The 18,993-nt window shown below is 32.3% G+C and overlaps 1 protein-coding gene across 4 annotated transcripts in view; it reads right to left on the reverse strand.

Annotated features, from left to right (window-relative positions):
* Positions 1–14,228: 14,228 nt before the first annotated feature.
* step (cytohesin steppke) overlaps positions 14,229–18,993 on the reverse strand; it is a 44,714-nt gene continuing 39,949 nt past the window's right edge. For all 4 annotated transcript variants that reach the window (XM_090104758.1, XM_090104756.1, XM_090104757.1 and 1 more), the window contains 3 exons: positions 18,121–18,232; positions 15,120–15,250; positions 14,229–14,426 (listed from right to left, as the gene is read on the reverse strand). In XM_090104758.1, the coding sequence (XP_089960884.1) occupies positions 14,291–14,426; positions 15,120–15,250; positions 18,121–18,232 (379 nt within the window). In that variant the 3' untranslated portion in view covers positions 14,229–14,290. The remainder of the gene's footprint in view (positions 14,427–15,119; positions 15,251–18,120; positions 18,233–18,993) is intronic.

Genomic DNA, 18,993 nt, shown 5'->3' on the forward strand with positions numbered 1-18,993 from the left:
TAGTTTGAAATAAAAAACTTTAAAACTTAAAAAAAAAATTTAAAACAAGAAACTTGGTCTTGACATATTTTAATTTATTTTCTTCTTTAATAATGTTATTTTAAAAACGTGTTATTTTCTCATTATGTCTTGTTACATTTTTAATTTGAAAGAAGGGTAATATTTGCAGATTTTGAACTTTACAGCGTTCTATATGTACAGGAATTGAAAAATCTTTATGCCCAAGGCTGGAGAAAGCAATCTTATCCTAGAGAAGGTGACCGTTGTAGATAGCAGTGCCAAGTGAGTGTGATGTTAATGTATCCTACTTTCTATCTTATCATAACATCACTACATAGTATAAAACAAAGTCGCATTCTCTGTCCCTATTTCCCTATGTCCCTATGTCCCTTTGTACGCTTAAATCTTTGAAACTACGCAACGGATTTTGATGCGGTTTTTTTTAATAGATAGAGTGATTCAAGAGGAAGGTTTATATGTAGGTATAATAACATCCATTAAATAGTGGAGAAGTACTGTTATTTTTGAGGTTTCTATTGTGATGTCGTAAATAATTACATTTATTCCGCTTACATTGCAAACGCAGGCTGAACCCTACGAGTTTTATCAAAATAATGTACTAAGTATTGTACACATTGAAAAGGTCCACAGAAAAGTCCGCGATGGCATATGTCTATCTCTTATGGATAACCCTCAATAACTTTTTTTTGTCATTTACTTTTTACGACAAATAATGGCTAATTATCGAAGCGATTTTAACCAATACAGCATTAATCCTTAACCAATTAAATACCTTAAATACATTGTTCATTTAATATAGATCTATATGGCCCTTTACACCGTATGATTTAAGTGAATATTTTCGAAGATATTACAGATTTAAAAATTGCGGGACGTAGCGTTTGCGGCGGCACCGGCAGGCCGGGTCGCTATGTTTTTATATACAACGTTAAAAGTTTTTCTGTAGTGTATTTAGTATCAGCAATCAGCATTGCACCCAATTGCACCCGTGCGAAGCCGGGGCGGGTCGCTAGTATAATATATAAACAAGCGCCATGATATTAAACTGCATTTGAGATTAAAAAATTATATGATTTATTTTTTTACAGCAAAAAACAACACGCAGCTATTATTTAAGTACCTCTTCTTTTACATAAATATTATATAATATATTATGTTCTTATATACTTACCTATACAAGCTATTCGTAATCACCCTCAATTATTGAATAACATTGGAAGATAATAAATTTATTTCACCTTACATTCAGTAAGTATGACTCACAGCAAGTCAAGTATTCTTATGTAAATTAGCTCAATATTAGTACAATTGCGAATTGTAAGAAAGGTGATTATTCAGCAGTTACTTTAAAGTATTCATTTGTTTATAATAATGGTAATATGTATAGCGGAATGCGTTTCTAGAAGCATGCGTGATTTCTCAAAGAATATTCGCATTCTTATGAGATGCATCTGAAACAGGTTTCTAGTGACATAGGGACAACAATACGAGTGAGTTTATAAATACATAAACACGAGTAAGTGCTTTTTTATGAGAAAGGACAACCTGTCTAGTTCTTGATACTAAGCAATTGCCATTGGTCACGCAAGTATTTATTGAAAAAACAAGTAAGAAATATATTTATATGAGGCTGAAGCTACTTATTGTATTATTCAAGCTCCTACAATGAATCTGTTTATGTTGTTTTCGTATTCGTTTTCAAAAAAGGGGAATAAGTCTTGCACTGGATGTAGGTATACCGAGGATAAAGGATTTATCAAACGAGCACCATTTATTCGAAAAGAAATCAGTAAAACGGATTTAACAGGGCTAGAATTTGCCTCTGTATACGTTTTGTTTTCTTTATGGGGTGACACGGGCCTTTATCTATACTAATATTATAAATGCGAAAGTAACTCTGTCTGTCTGTCTGTTACTCAATCACGCCTAAACTACTGAACCAATTTGCATGAAATTTGGTATGGAGATATTTTGATACCCGAGAAAGGACATAGGCTACTTTTTACCCCGGGACATAGGATAGGTTTTATCCCGGAAATCCCACGGGAACTATGCGGGTTTTTCTTTGACTGCGCGGGCGAAGCCGGGGGCGGAAAGCTAGTATTATATATTTTGACACATAGAGTAGGTACCTAGTTAATAATACAGATGACTAAATACATAATTGATTTACTTTTTATTTTTTAAACAGTAAGTAATATCAAGTTGTTCAATTAATATAGGTATTTAAATTTCTATTGATATGAAATTCGATTTCGTGAAACAGGTAATAGGTATCTACTATAAAATTTATAGGTCGGATAGGTACAGTTCACTGACGACCGTTTTAATAATTAAAGTGTACAATCAATAATATTACAATTTAATTTATAGTAACCATACTTAGCTGTAGGTAACTAGATATGCGTCAACACCGTCAACGAATCATCACAAGATAATTACAAGTTTTATTTTAATGAGTCATTAAGTTCATTCGAGGAATTTCTACCATTAGACTAGAGTAGATAATTTTTGAAACAAAAAAAAATCGCAGTCGGATGAAACCCATTAGAAAAGGAGGGGAATATGATAAAAATGTAGGGAAAAATAAATTACGGTCAATCCGAGTTCGGGAAGCGGGAGGGGGGAGCTTTAAAGAGAAAAAAATGGTTTCTCTCGATTTCCGACAAAACTACAAGTCCTATAGAAAAAAGTTCAATGGCAAAGTTGTAGGTAATTAAAAGTTCTACTACTTTTGTATTCACAATTTTTTCACATAACCTAAAAATTTAGGTGAAAAATTCAAAAAACCAAGTTATTGGTCTTTTATTTCTATCTACTTCAAAATTTTTTTTTTCTACGAAATTTGGTAGAAACTTACTTTATTATGTCCCAAATACACTGTAATTTATTTGATTGAAAATATTTATTTTTTAGCCTTATTTTGCATTAATACCAAAAAAACAACCTAATTTTCAATCGAAAAGTCACCCGTCAAAATATCAGCTTTTTTCAAAAACTTGGGGTGCCTTTTATTCATTGAAATCTCTACTTTCATATGGTGTAAAAAAAATAAACACCACCATAGTAAATGTTCCCAGGAAATGCATACAAACAGTCTGAAAATTAGCTTTTACTAAATCAGGCACACTTCTTGAACATGAATCTATCTATCTTCTCTTGTATCGGCTTTTCGGTAATATTTCAAAAGAAAAATAATTATCTGTTCTAAGTTTAATATTTTACAGCGTATTCAAAAGCAAAATAATGTCGATAAAACCATTTCAGGTAGTTCGAGAAGTGTGCCTGATTTAGTAAAAGCTAATTTTCAGACTGTTTGTATGCATTTCCTGGGAACATTTACTATGGTGGTGTTTATTTTTTTTACACCATATGAAAGTAGAGATTTCAATGAATAAAAGGCACCCCAAGTTTTTGAAAAAAGCTGATATTTTGACGGGTGACTTTTCGATTGAAAATTAGGTTGTTTTTTTGGTATTAATGCAAAATAAGGCTAAAAAATAAATATTTTCAATCAAATAAATTACAGTGTATTTGGGACATAATAAAGTAAGTTTCTACCAAATTTCGTAGAAAAAAAAAAATTTTGAAGTAGATAGAAATAAAAGACCAATAACTTGGTTTTTTGAATTTTTCACCTAAATTTTTAGGTTATGTGAAAAAATTGTGAATACAAAAGTAGTAGAACTTTTAATTACCTACAACTTTGCCATTGAACTTTTTTCTATAGGACTTGTAGTTTTGTCGGAAATCGAGAGAAACCATTTTTTTCTCTTTAAAGCTCCCCCCTCCCGCTTCCCGAACTCGGATTGACCGTAATTTATTTTTCCCTGCATTTTTATCATATTCCCCTCCTTTTCTAATGGGTTTCATCCGACTGCGATTTTTTTTATCTTTTCATTATTTTCAAAGGCTTCTACCCCAGTGTACATGGAATAATAATAGTTATAGATACTACATGACATTATATGCATTATAATATGTGTAGGTTTGCCATAGAGAAATGTTTGAAAGAATATACGAATACGGAATACAACCACGGAACTCTACATCCGTTCAATACACATTACACCTACACCTATCTTACGCTTATTTACCTGATCTTTAATGAATGCTTATCACCTTAAATTCAGGAAACAATTCAAAGGATAGGATATGCAAATTGCATGAAAAAAAAAGAAAATATTTTCATTAAACTTCTATTTCAAAATGTAATTTATTTATATATACAGTTAAAAAAAACTTCATTCAATTGTAATTTGAGAGTGCACTAGATCCTAACAATTTTACTGACTAATGCACAAATGTAACAGATCTCTCTTTTGCTCTATTATGTAGTAATGAAAAATTCTTTCAACATAATCAAATAAAAAATATGAAAGGCAACAGTGCATTGATCCGTAGTCGACGCTTCGATATCGCTTATATAGTTATTGTTCACAAACACATAACCGCGTTTATTGACCAACAACAGAAAACAATTACATTTTTTATTGAACTCGGTATCCATTTAAAAAGAAATAAATACTTATATCAAGCAATTTATTACCGTAAAAGCTAAATAATTGTTAGGTATTTGTACGGGGCAAGTAGCCGTTCTATTTTCAACAGGAGAAAGGTCATATATTAGCATAATACGGTGGTGGAAACGTTTGTATATCTGGTTCATTATCACCTAGATTAAAATATAAAGGAGCAGGTAATAAAAGAATTAAAAACACTCATAGAAGTTACATTAACTGTTTATTTACCAAGCTTCGCATTACCAAGATTATCCACAATAAAAATAAAAATATTAAATAATAAATGTTGAATTATATTATGTTTTTAGTTATTACCACATACGTACGAGTAAATTGGTATTATACCTGCATATTAATATTATTATAGACCTTAGTTAATGGGCAGTGCGCGTGGCTTCTCAGCGGTAAATAGGTAAAATAACAATATAACTGCTAATTCATTATTTAATTTGTTTAAATATTTTAAAAGCTACATGTAACATCGCCGACAGGCAAAAAATAATGGGATTTTCTAAAACCTGTGTCTAAAACCAATGTTCATTGTTCGAACGGACCTTGACGTTGACCTCTCTCATCGTAAGGTGGTTGTAACCTTTTACGGAAACTGCGTGAATCGGATCAATTTTCTATCATTAATTACCACTATTTACTACACCATGATAAGTAAACTGTGTCATTTCTCGTAATATTAGCCGGATTACATTATCCCATTGTATTGTAAGTGTAACGTTTTTAACACGATATCTAGGTACTATTAGCTTTACCTGTATGTTTGTAAGTTTGTATGTTTGTATGTTTTTTACTCGATTTAGAACCACTTTAAACGGACAGATTTAATTCAAACTTTCTACCCATATTGAGGATCGGTGACAAAGCAATAATTTTATATGTTTGTCTTATTTTAAGCATTTTTTTTTTGTTATTACTGAACTATATTTATTATTGTGACATCAAGGAGGTAAAATTCATAACAACGTAAATGACTTGTCACGAGGTTGGATTCTATTAGCATTCGATTAGACCTGTTGCCCATGGACAAATGTATAACGATTTGGCAATGGGTTGGTCTGCATATTTTCAGTATCACTTTATTAAAGTTATAGGTAGGTAAATATCTAATAAATAGAATGTACATAAATTTGTAACTAGATATTATAAAGATTCAATATTAGCAAAAGCTTTTCAAAGCATGCTCTATGACAAAAGCTACAAAAACGCTACTTTTTGCTACGATGCATATATCTATTAAGGCAGATAAGCGAAAACGTGTTTTATTTTTATAAATTTAATTTTCCAAGCTTATCGCTTGTGGTTGGCTATTTGGAAGTTGTAGCTTCTAGCTCCTTCCGATATTCCTAAGTTGGCTTTAGCTTTTGACAAAAACTCTTCAAATAATATTTGTGGATTTTTATGATAGACCGACGTTTATTTAAAAAAAAAGTAAAGAGTGACGCGTCGCTCGTTTGAAAAATCCTTGTTATTGACTGTTATGGTGAATCGTTATGCATTGCACACACATTCTCTCGACTTTTTCGAGCACTTTATCCCGCTTTTTTTTTATTTTTTTTTATTCAAAAACCGTTCAGGCATTTGACCGCGATCTCGCCTGATGTTAAGCGCAGATGCGGTCCATTTGGTTAGCATGCCTGATCAGAGAGGTATAGCCTATTCACTCTTTTCTTAAATAAATCCAAATTGTACTCATTGGGAAACACAGTAGGAGGAAGGGAATTCCACTCCTTTGCAGTTTTGATCAGAAAAGTGTTTTGATAACGCTTGGTGCGCACTCTAGGGATGTCAACCACGAAGGGGTGGAAACCGGCCGTTCGTCGCGAAGTTCTAAAGTGGAAAGGAGAAGGCGGTACAAGGCTGTGCAACTCGGATCCGCATTCGCCGAAGAGAAGCCTATAGATGACCGATAGGCAAGCTATTTTTCTTCGGTGCTCAAGAGTACGGAGCTTCTTCTTTAGCAGAAAAATTCTTCCTTAAAAAAAATTACTGGAAGTTCTAGTAAAAATAAACTACCTACCCTACCTACATAATACCAATTATTATCTCTAATGCCTCGTGTTATAAAGTTCGCTTTCTACTTATGCTACTTTGGTACCTACATTTATATATGAGATATAAATCTCACTGAAAAATGAAAATTAAATAAGTAGAAGCTGCTGCACAGCGAATGGTAACATCAATAAATCTAGGTAGGTAATCGACGATTGTAACATGGACAAAATCTGTTCATTAAAATAAAATAACTGGAAAAATAATCTATTAGTACTTAGCGCTTTGTTGAAATTACTAATCCAGTTGCTATTACTTTCAACGCAAAAGTTTTTCATGATGACTGTTCGGAAAATTATCTATGAATATTTGGCACAGAGGTAAATAACAATATGAATTCAATTTATGTGTCAATTTAAAAGGGGTACCATGCGAATGAAACCGCAGTCTCAAGCTTGTATACTTTAATGCATCCAGGCCGCAGAATTAATCCATTAGAACGAGTCAGTTTGTAATTGATATGCGATGAAACGAGAATTTTCCATCTATAGGCTCAATTTCTAATCGGACTATGTCCGTTGTAGATAATAAATTTTGAAATAAAATAAAATAAAATAAAACCTTTATTTGTCTCTCTCACAAGGGTTAAAAATGACAATTAATGAAAAATACACATAATATATTAGGCAACCTTATGAGAGCTGGTGCCCGAAGTGGGTTCTGTAGAACCTGTGGTACGGGTCACCAGGCCCCACTTAGTATATCCAAAATAAAATGTAGCAGTCGTATGGATAGAATTTGCAGAATTTGCAGCAAGCTTGTGGATAAGACAAAAGAAACAGTAAAATAGTATTAAAATAAAATAACTAAAAACAAGTAAAAAAAAATAGATGGTTGTTGTGTGTGTGTATGTGCGTATGTGGAATGTGTATATGGGTGTGTGCGTGTATGAGTGAGTGTATAGTGAGGTCTGTAATGAAGTCTGAGCTGATGAATGAAGAATGTCTTTGCTGAAGTCAAAAGAAACGGGGATTAATTAAAGCGGAAGCAAATAGTTTTTTTTTATATAACGTTGCACAAAAGTTTTTCTGTATCATCGTAGTTTAAGGCTTTCAGGTACATAGAGATTTTGATTTTACAATTGGATCGATTGAGAGGGTAAATATTGAGAATTTTATTTAATTTATTGTAAAGATCATTGCCGAGATAACAATAGAAGTTCCGAGATAATTTTGAATAAAATCTAACCATGTGACATACTGTGTCCTTTCGCCTCTTATCTTTTATCGAGTCAGGATTATACGTAAGTTGCTGGTGTTTCTTAAGGACAGTTTGGAGTATAAAAGACTGTCTTACAGATAGAACGTCCCAGAATCTGTACAGGTCAAAAGTGGGAAAAGGATAAGGAAAACCTCCAGCTACTTTCAGTACCGCACGTTGAGCTCTCTCCAATTCGAGTAAGTACCTATGTTTTAGCGGCACCTCCCCACGAGGTAATGCAGTAATCCACTAGAGACTGGCACAGGCACTGTATACAATCTTAATGACACGACGATCAGCAACGTGTCTGAGTGACTTAAAAATATAAATAAGTTTACGCATTCTGGACACTAAGGCATTGATATGCGGTTTGAAGGTAAGACATTGGTCAAGTATTACTCCTAAATATCTTATACTCTCAGTCCTTTCAATCGGAGAACAAAGGCACAGGGGATTTTCTTGGTCACAGGTATGAGCTTTTAGAGATAAAGAAGGCGGTGGAAGCACATTTGACTAATAAAATTAAACCAATTGTTTGTTTTATTCTAAGTATTTAATTAAATGTGTACCTACGCATAAACAGTTTCTTATCACTATCAAGTATCAGCATAGCGTAAGCGGTTTTTAAATTATAAAAATAGTTGTTAAAGAGGTCAAGCTGAAAAACGAGGTGGAAATTAACCAACTCGCAACGCAACGTTTATTCTGAGGTCAGGTTATTTTATTTTAAAATACTTATTTTTGGATGTTTATTATGTAAAAATAAAGTAAATGTTGTTTTCGAGGTTCCTAATCAGAAGATATTTGCAACTTCAATTAGAACACCAAAATCATTGTAATTGTAATATAGTTGTGTGTATTGAATTCTTCTTTCATCTTACTAACGTTCCGAACCGGCTTCACCGGTCACCCATGGTATACGTATATTATACAGCCTATGCTCTATAGTGTGCCTAAGGCCACAAATTACTTAATAGTTATTTCAGAGCACTCAGGCACCAACATATATCCATATTACCTAGTAGTTCCTGATAGTAGTGCGTTCAAACAATCAAACTTCAACTTTATCATCATCATCAGCCCATCCTTCAGCTTTATACTAAATAGAATTATAAGTATAGAAATGATCTTTTTCACTATTAAATTACGCGCTGACGAAATAGGTACGTACTTAACAAAAATTGAAAAATAAAAAGCAAGTTTAAAAAATCGGAGGTGCTTGAATCGAATTAGTGCTCTGGGGCGTAGACGCCTACGCAGTGGAAGTGATAACTATTTTTGTCACGGAATTCAACAAAACTATAGGTACTACTTATGCAAAATTTTCCATGTCACATTAATACTGTCTTTTAGCCATTAAAGAACTATTGCTTTATTATCACCACGTCAAATTTAACGAAATAAAATCTATAATTTTATAAGCATAAACCACAAACGTTACTTGTGTTAGATATAGTTCCGGTTCTAAGCCATGTTATATGCAAAATATCAACACATAATAATCGGGCACTTAGCTGTTAGCATAACTGAGTACATCGATGCAGTGTTCCAGTATATTATTTCAGAAGCATTTACGCAAGAGCGTTTCACCGACGGAAAAGGAAGCCAACAAACTTCACGCTCGGACAGCGCAGCGTAGCCGCTTGAAAATAAACGAATTCGGCCGAGTTACTAACACACTTACCCATTTTATTTAGTTTTATGGCCGTTGAGATAAAATTCGACATGCAATTTCTAAAACACCTACATGCACCGGCTTACTTAGTTAAGTAATTCGCAAAAAAATCGATAGCGCACATTCATGTATTATTACTACGTAGTAACATAGTAACGCAATGATAGCGCATGAGTATCAATATTCATTTATTTTAACAAGAAGCAAATGAATAACAACATCAGCATCAATTTGCTTACCCATTACGTAGGGGATTCGATAACAGATTATATGATTTATTACAAAATCGAATTTAAATATTAACAAGTCTCACTATAGTTACTTCTAAGTTATATAAATTAATTTCACCACCTTTTTTCTAACGTTAGGACAGCTTCTGAGCTTTTGGGCCAGCATCTACCTCGTGTTAGTAGATGTTATATAACATGACTATTTTTATTATTCTGTTTCTTCACGATGTTTTCATTGACGAGTTGCAGTGGTGTGAAGTGATAATGTTCAGCTCAAAAAAATCTATAGCTTTTTTATCCATCTTTGGTTTGATTCGCAATATATCAACAATTGTATATAATATCAGCGTATTTAAATTTGTTACATTTTAAGGTTCTCATGATAACTACTTAATAGTATGCAGAATCTCAAGCCAAGTCCCTTAATCTCTATATTAAAACGTAATAGTAATTTTCCAAAACGACAAACAATTACATGTAAATCAAAAACAAGTGCTGGGAGTTGTTGAAAGAAAAACAAAACAATAAAGATAATAATGTATTTCTTTTCTTACAAAATTATTTACATCACAATAATTATTATGCATGTATCCATTGTCATATATAAATCATTACAATTGAGATAAATTAACCGATTGCGAATTTACACAGCTTTAATACTAATTAACAGATCGTTAGGCACCATTCCCTAAATACGATTATGTTAAAACACACAACATACTATTTCATATAGGATTCCACACGTTTTAATAAAAAATGCATACTTATTTTCCAAATTTTTTACTATAACACGTTTATGCGCTCAAAACCCCTCGGTGACTAAATTCAAGAGATCTTTAACTCATATAGCATTTAATAGAAAGCGAATTAATTGTAATTACTTAATAATTTATCTCTGAATCAGCGTATAAATATGATAACATTGTAATTGCATTGAACTAACAGACCGAATCAAATGAATTGAAGGCGTTATACATCATAATATAATCACTTACTGCTGTATAAAAGTGTTCAATCCTATATTAATACGATATTTACACCTATATTCAATCATACGAGTAATTCATTAAATCAACGATTTATATTAGCAAATTATTATTATTATTAATTAAAAACTGTTATTTTGCGCAACATTTCGTAACTTCTAGAATAGTAATGTTTCACCTTGAGCAGACGCGCATCAAAATTACAAAGCACGTTGCATAAATAATAACTACATGTATATCGACTGCTCGTAAACGTGAGTGATTAAATAATGGCTATAAATACAGATATTTATTAAAAAAACGTCAGTTATTTTCCATTTACATACAGAATACAGATATACAATAGTACAGGTATTGTGGTAAACAATATTCTACAATTCAATATACACGTACAAACTTTACATATAAATGAATAACCAACCATAATTTAAATGTACATTGCTATATTTGCTATATGCGTATAATATATAGACAGAGGAAATCAACAGCAAAAACTACCGAATTCAAGTTATTCCAAACCTCCATTTTATTAACGTGAATAAAATCACACGAATTATTAAAATGACGATTTCCAATTAATTGTTAGAGAATCGTTTCCACAAATGACGCTTGTTAAAACATTTTATGAACTTGCATATTTTTTGCCTTCAATACTACGAAACATTTATACCGCAGGTAACCTTATAAAATATAATATAAATGGTTAAATATCAAAGTTGTTTGTTATTGTTGTAACAAGACAGTCATTTTGTGATAAAACGATTGTATTATTATATTGTGGTGCCGACCTAGAACATAATATAACAAGAACCTTAATAATTAAAATACAGACCAAATACAGAAAAGCAATTTGTAACATTTGAAGATAAATATTGTAAATGATTTGAAAACTTTTATAGTAAAGATTGTTATTGAGAAACGGGTTTCAACCAGAGAAAGAGCAATAAAAAGGTTTTACTCGTTAAAAATGTTCTGTTACTTATGCATTTGTAATTTGAATACATAAAGCAACATAACAGTGTATAGAAAGTATATTATGTAAAAGATCGGTTATAACTGATCATAACGTAATACGTAATTAGGCCAAGTTGGCAGCATTTCTGATAAAAGTTATTGTCGAGGTAACGAGAAGCAATTAACACTACACTCATTGCGATCAGCAATAATTCAAAATGGCATTGTACTCTCCTCAGATATAAAGCTGGGAAATAAAAATATCATTATAAATTCCACACGCAATTCATTCTATATAACCGCAATAATGGTATGTTCTTAGAAAATAAGAAAGCTAAGATGTTTTTACGTTTACAAATAATTGGATTAGTTATAGAATAAATAATAAATAAATATATCAGGACAATTTTCAGACAAGGCACGATCTGTTCCCATACTAAACTTTCGCTTGTGTTATGGAAACCAGATGGCTGATAAACATAGATATATTATTTTAAATTAATACGTATATAGATAATTGGACAGACACAGAGCAAACATAAATGTTCATAACACAAATATTTGCCCCGGGTGGGAATCGAACCCACGACCTCTGGCTTGGAAGACAGGGCCACTACCAACCACGCCAACCGGTCAGTCTAAATATGGTCGTAATATAGGATCAGAATAATAATAAAGATAAAATATAGAAATTAATAAAGACGTTATTCTCAATTTATGGATTGCGAATGCTTTACCATTGTTTAGAAATATTTTATAACCGCAACCATTTCAATGAACAATATGTATTTCATAACAATAGCTAATAGATTTATAAATTATTATAGCCAACATCACTATTCACTAACCTTTCATCATTATTTTTTATTACCAAGAAATCATTTTGCACTTTATTAAATTTATTAGTTTTTTATTACATTAGTTCTTACAGCGTGTTTAATTTATATAAAAATATACGTTTTTATTCTTGTTTCCCAGCTTTATAACGCGAACCATTAAAAAGCAATGTATGTACGCTTTCAGTCTTGCTTTCGTTATTTACATGGACATTACTAACCATAATTACTCAATATATATACAGAACAATGTTTAACGGTCACATTGTTATTATCACATTTCACAATAATTCATTGCATTCAATGTGGACGACTACAATACTAAATAATCTACGAAAACATAAAATAATCTTTCATTGCTATAAAATATATTAAAACTAAAAATAAATCTTAAATCAAATATTACAATCACAAAGACACTGATACATACACAATAATAATAATTAATGAAATATACATCGACTTATTTCGAAAATGAAATTATTACTTCAATTTTAAGACACTGTTTTATTATTGATATTCTGTAAAGTGTAAAATAATGGTTTCACTAATAACCATATTATTTTCTTTTTTTACTTATTCTATGAAAGAACTATTGCAATGATTGCAAAAAATCTCTTATCTAATGGATTACTTCATGATATAAAAACTTCAGTTTCAATTAATATTGTCTTGAATATTGATTTTTGTTTATTGATCTAAACAATCAAATGTTTTAGTGCCTTTATTACCACTAAAAAGTACAAACTGATCAACCCGAAATTGTTATTGCATTGGAACATCTATATAAAAGAAACAAAACTGTATTTACCCACGAAAAACATTACGCATTACTTGTTTCCACCTTGATGTCTTCACTGCATTAGAACATTTATCCCTTCTTTTGACAATATGATATTAATATGGCTAATGAGTCTCATTAACCAAATGAGTTTCTAAACACTTCCTTCTTACTGGATAACTCTAATTTGTGGCGTAAGCGATATGCATATTTAGCATTACGCTTAAGATAATTTATTTACCAATGAGTTCTTACCTTAATATCGCCCATACAATACACTGCCACCCTTTACGAACCCATTTTCTGAATCTAATAATTTTTAATTCAACTATATAAATAATGTCCATTACACACTGCTAACGTGAGCGAACTCTTTGTACCATTTCTTCTTTCTAGCATGTAAATATGACGCTGTTGCACCGTCAACTTGAAATGTTTCATGTTCTAAACAAAATAAGCATGAATCATATATCCACAGCATATTATGTCCACCAATAAAGATCAGTACTCACTGTGTTGTCCTGTAGCACATATCTCGATAGTGATGATACAACACTGGTTACATTGGAAATAGAGTGAGCTCTTGCCTTTATAAGCAGCACACACTTTATCGTGTGTTCGCAGCATTACATGACACTACTGAGATATGTGCAGTGTCCTAACACTGCACATTTGCGCATTGCTGATGTTAATTGGTATGCTCGCCACAGAGATAGCACAGTGAGTTCACGCCTTACAGCGACCGGAGCGCGCCCAACCGTGTGTTCACAGCTCAACACTTCACTGCATGTAAAGACCGGTACACACTGAAAACTAGTTGCTTGATGGTAATTAGTACATTCTTGCTTTACAGCCAGCACACAGCACTGGACCGTGGATTCACAGCTCACTATATGAAAATCCCGGTACACAATAGTCGAATTGCTGATGGTAATCAGTACTTTCCACATTGAGTACCTTACAGTACACACTATAATGTGTGTTCACTCAACACTGCACCCGCAAGGTCCGGTACACACTGTGCTAGTGGGCGGAGTGCACACTGTGCTGCGCCTTCTTCTTGCGCTGCGCGAGCATGTCGTAGAACGGGTTGTGGCTGATGGAGCGCCGTAAACACTCGATCCACTCGTCCCGCTCCTCCGCTGTTGCTGCTGACATTCTGGAATAAATAATAAATTAAACATTATTATCGTGTTTGGAGTTATGACGAATTTGTGCGTTTCCTCCTGTTGTTTCCTTGCGCTTCGACGTGAATGATCTACATTACATATTTTGAGAATTTTATTCTTAAATAACTTTGAGGATATTTTATTGTTAGAAATACATTTTCAAAGGCAATTGTCTAAAACTCTAGATTTTTAAAATCTACACCTCCGACACTTTTATTACTGAAATTATCTAACTCTCAATTCTCTTTTTTTTTTCGTGACATCACAAGAAAGCAACACCTGAACGTTTATTATTTAAATTATTCTATAATACAAACATTACGCTTGCCGACTGATCTAATGATATGTTCTCGCCAATTTCAACCATGTTACAAATTTATTACAAACTAAATTTCATCTAGACTAGATTATTGGTTACCTGCTGGTCTAGTAGCCGTTATCGTGCTCTATTGCCCCTTTTTATTGTGCCTTAACAAAAACTTTAATCAATATTGCTGATTTTGTCCAGCCATTCTCGATTTCTATTATACCGGGTGTAATCGTTAAGTGTGCACAGGCGATTATTCCGTTACTATGGCAGATAACAAAAAACAAACTGATATTGAAAGTTCCATGGGTTCCCATGGGAACGTTTCATGTAATATTTTTGGATATTATTCGTTTTATTTTTAAAAATTTCACACCTGTACACAGTATGTTTCCCCTCGACGACCTTCCCCTCAGAGTCAGTCTTGCACGCCTTGATGAGGTCGGCGCCGCCGCTCGCGTACAGCTCCAGGCAGTGCGGCCGCTGTCGGTCGCTCGCTGGACGGACCTGCGAATATTATTATTAATTATTTATTTATATGAAACATTTTATTGGTTGGGGCATGGATATAGCATAAAAACTGGTGATATAGTTACAATCCGTAATGTTACATTATATCCATACTAATATTATAAATGCGAAAGTAACTCTGTCTGTCTGTCTGTTACTCAATCACGCCTAAACTACTGAACCAATTTGCATGAAATTTGGTATGGAGATATTTTGATACCCGAGAAAGGACATAGGCTACCTTTTATTGCGAAATATGTACCACGGGCGAAGCCGGGGCGGACCTCTAGTATTATATATACACATTATATCCATATTGATAAGCACGATGGATAAAATAACACATTCACCTGCATCATTGTTACTATACTAAACAAATTCGAGTGTAATACTGTATAAAACCATAATACAGAAATATACTTACGTTACTAATAATAGCGGAATCTTTAATACGGCGAACAATAAGCTGTAAATGTCCTTTTTTTTTTCGAATAAACTGACATTTACATTCTTATAACAAAGAAAGAGATAGTGGCATTACACGAGAATCCCATAGGCATTTCGTTACACTCGCATCTAATATTGAATACAAAATGTGTATTTTACAAGACCTTGTATGTTTATTTACACACTGTAAATAGGGAACTAAAGAATGTGCTGTGTGGTACCGTCACATGTTGGTATGTCACTTATCCGTCTTATTATATATTCATAACAATTAGTTGCACGAACTATAGACGGAAAACTAAACACGGTCGACGGCCTGCAGTGTTATTATATAATTAAAACATAATACATTGTGGATATAATACAATTATGAGTTTCCGAGAAACAAATTGCAGTTAAATTTTAACTGTTATTCAAATCAAATGTAGTAATAGTACTACGTCACGTACGCTTTATGATCATGGATTTACGGGTTTAATAGAGATTGATTGTTCATTAAATATAAAGTCATTAACAGCTTTAACTTTCACTTTCGAAGCTTAAATAAACCATAAAATAAACATAAATGTTTTAATTTTAAAATGTAATATGCATATAAAGTTAAGAGTAAATTTTTATAACCAATTAACATTCCCAACGGCTCATTTCGATCACCCTCGATATTAATATATAAAACTTAAAAGTATTAAATTTATTAGTGGAATTCAGATTGGATCAGTTCAAGAAACAAAACAAATAAAAAGGAATATAAAAAATAATTGCCTCGAAAGCGTAACTAACATAATATAGAAAGTTTATAGCGTACAAATTGTCGTGAACCAATTTGATACCCATGAGGCACTAAATTGATCTTTATGATCTATACCATTTTACCACAGACATCATGTATGCTTCGTTATATGTGTTTGCAAGTTTTTCTTGTAATTGTGAATACAATTACCTGTGTTGAAAGCATGGTAAAATAGAAAGATGCAATTTCAAAAACTTTTACACTGAACGGTATAATTTTTTTTAAACATACTATTTAATCCTATCACAAAAACATATCCAAAACTTAAACCAGCATAGTACAGAAATCTATCACCAAACGACACATATCGCATATACTGTTAAATACTTTTATTACACTAAGGATGCTTGTCCACCAATAATGTGCGAGAATGTGTAGCGAGGAATGTGTTTGTAAAAAAGCAATCATATCGCTTAATTTAGTTTGAAGCATTTAGCGTTTGAAGCGATACTATTGGTGGAAAAGCACCCTTATGATCATTGTTTACCGCCTAAATTATATTACCACATTTCCATACGTTACTAGTGTGATCATCGCATGCATGTTATCAGAGCACACGCCTACCACGAGATAATATTAAAGGGAGATTTCGATATGCATTGCTATTGATAATAAAAAGTGCAATTTATGACATCGTTACGATTTTATAGCCCGTGACAAAAATAAGGTTTACGCTTGTTAAATGTCTTAAAAAGGAATTAAAATTAACGGTGTTATTGTTATTAAAATCTTACAAATATCGGTGACATTCATGATCGTAAAATATATGTATTTATTTAAGGTTATAAATGATATTAAAATAAGACAGAATTTAATTCTCCTGTGGGGTATTTGTATTAAGGGTGCGTATAAAGCAAAATTACCAATCTTCTATTAGATGATACGTGTAATATTCAAGACCAAATCTAAAAAATTAAATATATATCAAACTAGATGATATGTTCAACGATTCTGTTCAATCAAAAACATAAAATATTAAAATTGACTCGATAAAAAAAAATCACCAATTTAGCTCTAATTTTCACACTTTTACGTTTTCTACTTGACATGGTAATACTTATTATGATTTTTTTGCTTTATACGCACCCTTAAAGTAAAATGTACAACACAATTCGTCCACCTTTTGCCTGTTTTTGCTTATAATTAAATTTTATAAAACTACACAATACTACTACCCGTTCGCTTCGAGTTGGCCGCTCCCACCCTTCCCGCTTCACCGCACCGCACTCCTAGACAGACCCTGTCAGTACCGACAGCAACGCTATCACGTGCGCGGTGCGCCCGTCCGTCACTAATATATATCGCTCCCGTTGTTTTTGGTTATGTTATTTGATCGTTTTGTTAAGTTTGATTATTATTGCTAAGTCTTATATAGTTTTTTACTGCTATTAGCGAGGAAATCGCTGTAGTAAGTAATAATACGAACTGTTTTTGTTATTTTATTTTTCGGAGTGTTATTATTTTTTTTGTCCACGGTATCAGTTGATGTGCTTGTGACGTCATTTTGTAACGGTCATCGACGGCCAACTCGAAGCGAACGGGTAGTAATATTCAACTACACATGCTACCTCCAAAGCTAGTAACTCTATAGAATTACGTATTTTTTGAAATTAATATAAAAAATACTCACAGATATATTTTCTAATGGAATGATTCCCCTTGGCTCCTTATCCGTTGTGTATTCGAAATAGTAAAGGCAGTTGTCGTTCAAAATGAACCATCTTCTCTTCCATGATTTGTATCTGAAACACAAATATAGTTTATATTAATATTCATATAATTTTTAACATTATTATGAATAACTTACAAGTTACAACACATTCTGATAGCAAAAATTTTTAACATATTTAGGAAAGAAATAGTCTTAGACATTCATAAAATCTCAGCTATTTCTATTTAAGAGAAAAATATTAATTGTTGTTTAAAATATAAAGAGCTTGAGCAAGACCTAAATATTTATCATTAGACATCGGATTATATGCATTTGCATATTTGCATATGCAAATGCATAAAACTCGCTAATTACGGCGTTAGTGCATATTTTAGCCTTTTTCCCCAATAGTGCATATTTCGTTAAGTAACGGGAGTTTTGATTGGTCGACTAACCTTTATTAGCCAATCAGAACACTCAGCGAGTAAACCCTATTACCCTATTACCCTATTTTGGCATGGTAAAATGGCGAAAAATTACAAAATGGGCTCCATTTTAAGTAAATTTTGAGCTATTCAAAATAGGGCTAGATTACCCTAAAACTTAAAACATGGGTTGAATTCCAAAAAAGGGCTAGATTTAGCCCGGAAAGGTCTAAGGTGGCAACACTGGGCTCGCGGTTGACAAACGTCACAAATTTGCGCTCGAAAATTAGGTAAAAATGCCTAATTGTATATTGGCACAAAAACTATACTAAATTTCATGAAAATTTCACTGTATTTGTACAATCTTTGATTTAAATATATAAAATAATAAAGGTTTTTTGATTTTGTATTGTGCATATTTTAGGCA

Source organism: Colias eurytheme, chromosome 8 (assembly GCF_061535395.1).
Source record: "Colias eurytheme isolate Ceu_HAF_F1 chromosome 8, ilColEury1 Martin Lab GWU primary, whole genome shotgun sequence".
In the NCBI taxonomy this organism is placed as follows: domain Eukaryota; kingdom Metazoa; phylum Arthropoda; class Insecta; order Lepidoptera; family Pieridae; genus Colias; species Colias eurytheme.